Source organism: Oncorhynchus kisutch, linkage group LG17, assembly GCF_002021735.2.
Source record: "Oncorhynchus kisutch isolate 150728-3 linkage group LG17, Okis_V2, whole genome shotgun sequence".
NCBI lineage: Eukaryota > Metazoa > Chordata > Actinopteri > Salmoniformes > Salmonidae > Oncorhynchus > Oncorhynchus kisutch.
The window spans coordinates 77,155,575-77,165,574 of NC_034190.2; the positions used below are offsets into that span (position 1 = coordinate 77,155,575).

General features: G+C 40.8%; 1 protein-coding gene across 3 annotated transcripts in view; it reads right to left on the reverse strand.

Moving 5' to 3' along the window:
• The window catches only part of LOC109908334 (sodium channel protein type 8 subunit alpha-like), a 128,976-nt gene that overhangs the window by 21,942 nt on the left and 97,034 nt on the right, over window positions 1-10,000 (reverse strand). For all 3 annotated transcript variants that reach the window (XM_031794668.1, XM_031794667.1, XM_031794666.1), the window contains one exon: window positions 5,213-5,335. In XM_031794668.1, the coding sequence (XP_031650528.1) occupies window positions 5,213-5,335 (123 nt within the window). The remainder of the gene's footprint in view (window positions 1-5,212; window positions 5,336-10,000) is intronic.

Sequence of the window (10,000 nt, forward strand, 5' to 3'; positions counted from 1 at the left end):
GTGCATTAAGCTCAGTGTCGTGGTGCATAGCGGGGTTGAACGCTAGCTCACTGTGGGGTTGAACGCTAGACCAGCAGCTGTCAGGCACGGCTGAGCTGAGCATGCATGTCGTCTGTTTTTAGCTGACAGACTTGGTTCGTGGAGCCATATTCCCTCCTTGTATACAGACAGGCAGATAGAGTGCAGACTGAGCTTCAGGAGCAGTGTTCTCTCAGCAATGTGCAGGACCCTGCATTGATTACTTAAAGCTACCGTCAGGGGGAGCTGTTCAATGGTCATTTTAATTCTTGATATTTACCCATTGGTTCTTGGAAAAATATGACTTGCACAACTGGCTGTCTTTATCATAACCTAAAATGTAGGTACACTCTTCTCTTACAGTTAAACATGTTAGTGATGACATCATCGGTACTCTCCTCTCTACAGTATGTGTATTATTGGAAGCGTTAAGTACAGGCCTTTGACTGTTCCTCTTGAATGATTATGGAATATGGAGTTACTGGCTGCTAATTGGCTGCTATGGCACTGGGGTTTGATAAACACCATATACACAAAGGGAACCTTCAGGTTGTTGGGTGCCAATTTCTTTCTGTGTGAGTAACCCAAAAACAGATTATAAAAATATCTTACTGAATTGAACTGAATTAGAATGCAAATAAGGCACATAGGCTATTCATTGTGCTTGGAACTCTAATAATACACGTAAGAATCTGTCATGAAAAATGCAGAAGCTGTAAAGAGAAAGCTACCTTTTGAGAGGAATGATCACAATGCGTAGAGTTAGCAGACACCGCATCATGACAGTAATATCACACCTCCCACCTCTCACATACAGATGTAGGATCTTAATTCAAACTCTTTTTTTGTTGCTGAGAATTGTTCTGCACGGCAGGAAATGCAAACTTGTAGTGAAGGTTTAAAAAGCTGGTAATTTCCAAATTAAAATGTCAGACTTGATATGTCTTAATGAAAAATGTATCAATCCTTACAAAAAGAATTATATTAATTATAATCCACATTTCTTGTTACTGCAGGATTGTTTTCCTTCTGTAGCAAATGGGCTTGAATTAAGTTCCTACATCTGTAGGAGAACACATCACTGCACACATGCTGAGAGAATGAACTACTTGCTGAGGCGGTAGAATTTGACTTGTTTCAAAGATTCAAAGTGTTCAAGGTAATATTAGCCATGCATTATATAATCAAATGGTTCATGCCTTATCAAAAATCAAAATCCTTATCAAAACAATGAGGGAAAATGGCTTTCAAAAGCTCATAATGTGCATCGGCAATTTGAGTACATGCGTGTTGTTACATGGCATTGTGGTGCAATTTCAAGAACCGTTCAAATCGATAAACAAACCGATAGAGAAATGTTTTGGATAGAGAGATAACTGGCCAAAAGGTTTCTTCTCTATATATTATACTGTATATCTATCAGACAAGTGGATTTGACACTTGGGTATCTTTGGACACAACATTTAAGAACAGTCAAGAATGGATTGTGTAGAGTTAGAACTCAGACATCTGTTCTAAGAACGCAGACCTCTGTTCTAAGGTTCTAAGAACTCAGACCTCTGTTCTAAGGTTCTAAGAACTCAGACCTCTGTTCTAAGAACTCAGACATCTGTTCTAAGAACTCAGACCTCTGTTCTAAGAACTCAGACCTCTGTTCTAAGAACTCAGACATCTGTTCTAAGAACTCAGACCTCTGTTCTAAGAACTCAGACATCTGTTCTAATAACTCAGACCTCTGTTCTAAGGTTCTAAGAACTCAGACCTCTGTTCTAAGGTTCTAAGAACTCAGACATCTGTTCTAAGAACTCAGACATCTGTTCTAAGAACTCAGACATCTGTTCTAAGAACTCAGACCTCTGTTCTAAGGTTCTAAGAACTCAGACCTCTTTTCTAAGGTTCTAAGAACTCAGACCTCTGTTCTAAGGTTCTAAGAACTCAGACCTCTGTTCTAAGGTTCTAAGAACTCAGACCTCTGTTCTAAGAACTCAGACATCTGTTATATGGTTCTGAGGTCTCTGTGTGATTGGTCTGTAATTCAGGATCTGTTTCCTGCTAATGTGTCTGCTGCAAGTCAGACATGATGCAGCTAGAAGGTCTTTTTTAAATACATTTTAAGTTAATAATACAACAAATATTTTGTGACTAAACATTAAAATGCAACCAAAGACTAGAGTGCAAACTCATTAGAAAATCTGTAGTAAAACAAGTGTGAGGGTGACTTGGCGACTGTGTCATTCTTGTACATTGCATTGCTCAAAAGTAACAATGAGGCTACAAAGCAGCATAGTAACAAATAAAGCATTTAACAAGTGACTATAGGCATTCAGGTAAGTAGGAACAGCCCATTGCATCATTGCATGTTAAGCATAGCAATATATTCAAATGAAAGCTGTGTTATGCTGCTCTCTCAGAGCTGTTGACTTGCATTGGCCTCCTCCAATCACAACCTTCCATAACCACAGCCAGGAAGATCAAGTCAGCAAGAGTTCTCAACATTCTAACTCTCCAGAATCTCTTTCATTATTATGGTTGTCAGTGTCATCTCTCCATTCTCGTAATTCCCTATCCATTTATTTACCACTTTGATTTGTCAATCTTCCTTTTAGGTAAAGAAAAAAAAATAGGCAAATCAATTGATGAACATACAGTAGACAACATTGTATTGAATTGGTGAGTAAGTACAGACAGGATCTAATTACATTGTGTTTGCTTTTTCACTGCTACAAGTATTAGCCTACTGGGCCACCGTCACCTCCTACCACACTCCCATTGATTGAGATCATTAATAGGGGTAACGCAATATTTGACTACAACGTTCCTTTAAGAATGTACCATGCTTTTTTCCACCAAAATATTATATTGGAATTTTGACCAGTCTAGCCGCCATAGAAACAGAATCCTTCTAATTCTACGGTGGACAAACCATACTACAATGTACACGTTTGGTGATGTGGACTCATTCATAAGTATAGTAGTAAACAACCATAAAGCCTATCTAGGGCCAAAAGGTTTTGTGATGTCATCAGCTCGTATTTGCAACGTCATTGTCATATTTTAGCCAGTGGATATTTTGTATGGATGGGCACTTCAGTATGAATGGAAATGTCAGTCAAATTGATGATTAGCTAGCTAACCTCTCCTGTAGCGTATTAACAGTGGTGCATGGCACACGTCTAGTCTACCACACCTGGTCTGTCATTTTTGGGACATTATGAAGAGGAAGAGGAGACATGCTCTGCGACTGTCTAGGGGTTAAGAAAGACTAGTGTTGTCCTAATAGGTTAATATAATATCGGCCCTGCTGCCCACCCAACCCAACTCACACCTCTATTAAAAGAAAATATAAGATTTAAGATACAATATAAGAGAGGGCTCTAGTGTGCTAAACAATGTTGCCTCCCAGATTCACTTCTTGTGGGAATGGAAGGCAACAGGAAGCAGGAAGTAGGAAATAAAAGCTAGATTGAAGATGACAAAGGTTAAGACAATGGGATTCAAATATCCCATAACTCTTTGCAACTATTGTCCCAAATCTGTGATGAAGTTGTCTTAACCTGTATATTTTCGACCTAGCAGGAGTGGAAGGCAATAGGAAGCAGGAAGTAGGAAGTTCCATAAAACCTGCAGTATGGTTGCTATGCAACGTGTCGTGTTATGACATGGCGACAGTAATGCCTTGTGAGATGGCAGCCTATCAGCATATTTCCTAGGCTTCTGACTTAGGGTTAAGAAGAAGACAAACAAGCTAAGATACTGAATCTGGTCCGCATTTACTTAAGACGTATCTGGCCCGCGGGCTGGCAGTTTCAGGTGTCTGGTCTACGTTGAACTAACTGACATGACTTAACCGATCTCTGAGATTCAGCCCTTAAAGATCTCAGTCATTTAACACAAAGTGATGATCACAAAGACACAGGCAGAAGCTTAGCAAATATTCCACACCCACAACAATGTGAGTGTGGAGTGTATGTGTGGTTCCTTTCTCAGCCCCAGACAAGCAGGACACAAAGAGGAGCAGACAGACAGACCTGCTGCAGGCCCAGCAGATCTACTGGGTCAGGATGGAGTGAGCAGTGGAAGGGTAGGAGGAGAGGCAGGGTGGGATGGAGGTTGGTGGTGGAGGACTAAACTGAGGTGGAGAGGGTAGTAAGTTCAAACCAGTCTAAGGATGGGGAGATGGAAAAGGACTACATGTGATGAAGAGATAGAGGAGGATGACAACAACCAGGTGGGGTGCAGGTAGTGGTAGGGGAACTTTGTTTTTATGTGATGAGGAACATTGTTTTTATGTGATGAGACAGCTTTGTTTTTATGTGATGAGACAGCTTTGTTTTTATGTGATGAGACAGCTTTGTTTTTATGTGATGAGGCAGCTTTGTTTTTATGTGATGAGGAACTTTGTTTTTATGTGATGAGGCTGCTTTGTTTTTATGTGATGAGGAACTTTTTTTATGTGATGAGGCAGCTTTGTTTTAATGTGATGAGGCAGCTTCGTTTTTATGTGATGAGGCAGCTTCGTTTTTATGTGATGAGGAACTTTGTTTTTATGAAATGAGGAACATTGTTTTTATGTGATGAGGAACTTTGTTTTATGTGATGAGGTAGCTTTGTTTTTATGAAATGAGGAACATTGTTTTTATGTGATGAGGAACTTTGTTTTTATGAAATGAGGAACATTGTTTTTATGTGATGAGGTAGCTTTGTTTTTATGTGATGAGGTAGCTTTGTTTTTATGTGATGAGGCTGCTTTGTGACATATTCCTCTCGTTCCACTCTCTATTTTATTTTTATTCCTGTAGATAGTGGAAATTCAGAAAATATCCATTAGTATTTAGATGTATTTTTTAAAGATTGAATCAAAACCAGGGAAATAGTTTCTAATGGTATTACTGTATCACTTTGTAGCATTAATATGCAACATTACTTCACACTCCCAGCTGCATCACGACGTGTATATATAAATAGTATGTGAAGTATGGTAAAAGATTTGTGTGCATGGAAAGGTGACTTCTTGTCTTGGCTAGTTTCCTAAAGTTTATATTTTTAAAAATCCCCCAATAAATTAATTTTGGAATGTTTTTGTCATAAAAAAAATTGTTTGGTTACTTTTTTAAATAATATTTCACTTTCTAGCATGCTTTAATACTGTTGAATGGGCATGCGTAAGGATTAGCTACTTAGCTTTGGATCTTACCCTCATCCCTTCAAAACGTGACAAGGCTCTGAGGGGTCTCAAGGCCCTTAGTGTCCTTAGTGATTTAATAGGACCTAGATCCGAGTAGCCCAGTGCATTAGCTACCAGACTGATTATAGACACCTACACACAAACAGAGAAGCAAAAGAGGTTCCAAACTGTTAGAAGTAGTGAGAAATTTCTCTAAAGGTAGAAGAGACTCAGACGAGAGCCCTTGGAGCAATAGGACTGGCATTGGGTGGAGAGAGTTGCTTGACATACACACATAAATCTATATGCATGTATATACATGTATAATATTGCATTTATAAATGTATACACATTGAGAGAGAAGGTCAATGTTTAGTATAGGTTTTATGTGCATAGTGTTTTAGTAGCAGTAAAAGGTAGACTGTGGGAGGAGGGGTTTGTTTCTGTTATTTTAGGGCAGATGGGAGAAATGTGACAAACTCCTTTGTACCTGCAAAGAAACTTGTGGTTGAGAGAGCGCAAGAGAAAAAGAGAGGAGAGAGAGAGAGAGAGGCATAAGACAAAGGGGGAAATGGGCAGAAAAGTGTTGCCACAGCACACGACTGATTCAATACAAATACAGACAGACCGGTGAAGGGGACCAGGGAGCAGGAGGAGGAGGAGGAGCAGGAGGAGGAAGGAAGGAGAGAGGTTACAACCTGTAAAAGTTCATATTAAATACCCAACAGACTTGTAGAACCTTACCCTGGCCCCTCTAACATTGTCTCTCCATGTCTGTCACTCTTGGCTGAGGCATAATTTCCAATATAATCTAAGACAGACAAACTAATGGAACGCAAGAGAAAGAATACAGGTAAATATGTACATGTAGGTCATTTTGTTTTGACAAAAATCATCTCATCATTATCACACAGCATTAGAATAAAATAGGAGAGTCACATACAGTCATATACAGCTAACCACACACTGACAGTAGTAAAGGGTTGAGAAAGGGGGGATTAGAGGGAGATCGGACTCAGTAGTTATTTGGCACTGGATGGTACTGGAAGGACCACTGGAGAGACACTGAGTACAGTAGAAATACACACAGGAACAGTTAACAGCACACAGCCTGAAAGAAACGGTGCTTCTCCCCCACTCTCACACACAATGGCCCGATCCCAAATCAACCCCTAAACTATGCCCTATGCACTTGTGAAGAACTGAGAGGACTTGACAGGGGTAAGTAATATTGTTTAATGCTCCGTCTTGCTCCCCACTCTCACGCACAGTACAGCAGCTGCCGCCAACTAGGCATCACCGTCTACATAGCGGGTGGAGGGTAACCTAGCGGCTAAGAGCGTTGGGCCAGTAACTCAAAAGGTTTCAATCCCTGAGCTGATGAGGTGAAACATCTGTCGATGTGCCTTTGAGCAAGGCACTTAACCTGAATTGCTCCTGTAAGTCGCTCTGGATAAGAGCTTCTGCTAAATGACTAACATGTACATCCTAACAATGTTACATACTCATTGGACCATAGCTCTCGGATAGTCCCTGTTTTATCCGTGGAAATGGAATAGGAACCCTGCAACTGAGTTTAAGCATCAGTTTAAGGGGCTAGGGGCATGTGGTAAGGGGGCTATTGCAGAGTGGGAAAGTATTGGCGACTTCAATCAACCGAGCAGCAAGGATTTAAAATGTTCTTTAACCTTTTACTGCAGTGGGCTAAATCAGCGTCACACAGAGTGTTTCTGGGTAGTCTTAAACAAATCTACTTTGAAACAAAAGGATACACCTCACACACATGGTTATGGGCTTAAAAAATTGAAAACACCTGTACCCTGTCAGATATAGTGTTGAAATGTATTACATTTTCAGTTTGCGTTCCAATAGTACACAATAACAAAACTGTTTGACATTGAAACACCAGATTTTCTGTAAAAAAAAAAAAAAAAAAAGTTTAGTAATTATGAAAATCTGAAAACTATGAACAACATTTCACCCATGAGGCCACTAGGGGGCGATTTGGCCATTTCACTATCTATATAAGGTCCCACAGTTGACAGTGCATGTCACAGCAATGCCAAAAGGCCAAAAGGCACTTAAAGACTCTCAGACCATGAGAAACAAGATTATCTGGTCGGATGAAACCAAGATTGAACTCTTGGCCTGAATGCCAAGCGTCACATCTGTAGGAAACACGGTGAAGCATAGTGGTGGCAGAATCATGCTGTGGGGATGTTTTTCAGTGGCAGGGACTGGGAGACTAGTCAGGATCAAGGGAAAGATGAACAGGGCAAAGTACAGAGAGATCCTTGATGAAAACCTGCTCCATAGCGCTCAGGACCTCAGACTGGGGTGAAGGTTCACCTTCCAACTGTCACATGGAATTACGCTGGAGACACGAAGCAGGTACGGGGAGTCAAACGTTTAATATAGAACGGACATGGAACAAGTAATACAGCGTCAGCAAACGAGTAATACAGACAAAAAACAATTAATGCAGCAGCAGGGAACAGAGCTGGGGAACTGACAAATATAGGGGAGGAAATAAACAGGTGATGAATGAGTCCAGGTGAGTCCAATATCGTTGATGCGCGTGACGAGGGAAGGCAGGTGTGCGTGATAGATGGCAGGACTGCGTGATGCAGGGCGGCCTGGCGCCCTCAAGCGCCAGGGGAGGGAAGAGCAGGAGCTGACGTGACACCAACAGGACAATGACCCTAAGCACACAGCCAAGACAACGCAGAAGTGTCTCTGAATGTCCTTGAGAGGCCCAGCCAAAGCCTGGACTTGAACCCGATCTAATATTTCTGGAGAGACTATCTGTGCAGCGACGCTCCCCATCCAACCTGACAGAGCTTGAGGGGATCTGCAGAGAAGAATGGGAGAAACTCCACAAATACAGGTGTGTGAAATTTGAAGTGTCGTATGAGCTATTGTGTGTAGATTGATGAGGGGGGGAAACAATTTAATCCATTTTAGAATAAGGCCGTAATGTAACAAAATGTGAGAAAAGTCAAGGGGTCTGAATAGTTTCCGAAGGCACTGTACACTACTTGCCAGCATTGCAAATGGCACCCTATAGGGTTGAGATGCAAAGCTACACTACTGGCCCTTCGAGCTGATGTAAGCTAAAACACACAACCAGAGAGAGCGAGAGAGACAGGGAGAGAGAGAGAGAGAGAGAGAGAGAGAGAGAGAGAGAGAGCGAGAGATATGGGCCTATACAGTAGTCTCAGGCACAATTGGGGGTGAAGAACCATGAGTCTGTCAAGCAGGGCCTACAGTGACGAGAGGAGAGCAAGGCTAGATGTGGCAATGGGTTTTCAATTAATCCAGGAAGTAAACTGAAATTCAAATGCCAATTTTCCTCATTAATAATTTCAGTTTACTTCCTGAATTGAAATAGAATTGACCCCAGCCCTGATGTCACTAAATGGCACTACATTATCTCATTGACTCAACATTACAGATGAAGTCCATCTAATAGTTATTCGACCTGGGAACACTAAAAGGTTGTCCCTATCTCTCTCCCTGCCATTGTTCAGGTGGTGAGACTGGGAGAGTGAGAGCACCAGATCCAAAGGGAAGACAATATAACACAGTAAAAACACGTGAAAGCACCTCCAACCAGCCAACAAGACCATACTGGTCAAACTCACTCAAAGAACACAACATCAAAAGCTGACCAGACCATAGTCACAGATAGAGGAGGGATTCTAACAAAGGCTAAATCTTTATTTTGATAGAAGGCCATTAGCGGTACTACAGTCTATGATAATGTACGTATATACTTTTTGCAATGGAAAACTAGTCATTCCAAACGATTTGGTCATAGCTAAGGACAGCGGTGAAGCTATCAGCATGGAAGTGATGACTGGACTCATGACTAATGAGTCATCTCTGGGTTATTATGTCGGTCAAGGGCTCCTGACTCTCCAGTTCTCTGTATGAACTGCATATTACACCGAGGATTCTTTCAGATTCTAGCTAGCTCAGTTCTTTTAGTTGAAGATGTCCCATTTGTTAATAATCAGTTTAGCTTAATAATAACTGTCTGTTCCCGGCAGGTTGTTTCATCAGAGCGATGATGAATTGATTGATGGAATTTATTAATCGGCCAGTTGGTATATAAAAACAATGAAGTCAATTTAAAGCAGATGTAAAATAAAATAAAGATTTAGCCTTTATTTTACTGTCACAGTATTTGGGGTATTTGTCACCTTCAGCCTCAGCCTGACCCCTTGGAGTGCCCCACCCCCTTATAGGTCAAGGGTTTGGCCTGTTGTGTGGGTGTGGCAGCCCTCAGCGAATCAGCGTCGAGCAAGGCAAGGCCAATCACACCTCTGGGCTGTGATCCAATGAGGAACAGTGGAACAGAAACAGAAAGAAAAACAGAAAGACAACGGAAACTAAAATCAAACAGAACAAAAACAACAATAAATAAAATGTCTAAATGTCTGTAAACTAAAAGTATGGATGGATGGATCCACACGCATTCCACTCTTACATAACGACTCCCTCCCGACACTTGACTGGCTACTAAAGATGTAGGATCTTAATTTGATCACCCTGTTGATGCAGGAAATGTCAAACTTGTAGTGTATTTGAGGTTTAAAAAGGTTACTGAAGTTTATAATTTCCAGTATGAAATTTCAGACTTTATTTTCCCTTTGAAAAATGAATCAACCCCTAAAAAAATATCCATCAATTATAATTTGCATAATAATTCTGATTTCCTGTTGCTGCATGATTATTTTCCTGCTATAGCAAACAGGCTCAAATTAAAACCCTACATCTGTAGTTTTACTAGAAAGATTTGTTTTGATTTAGATT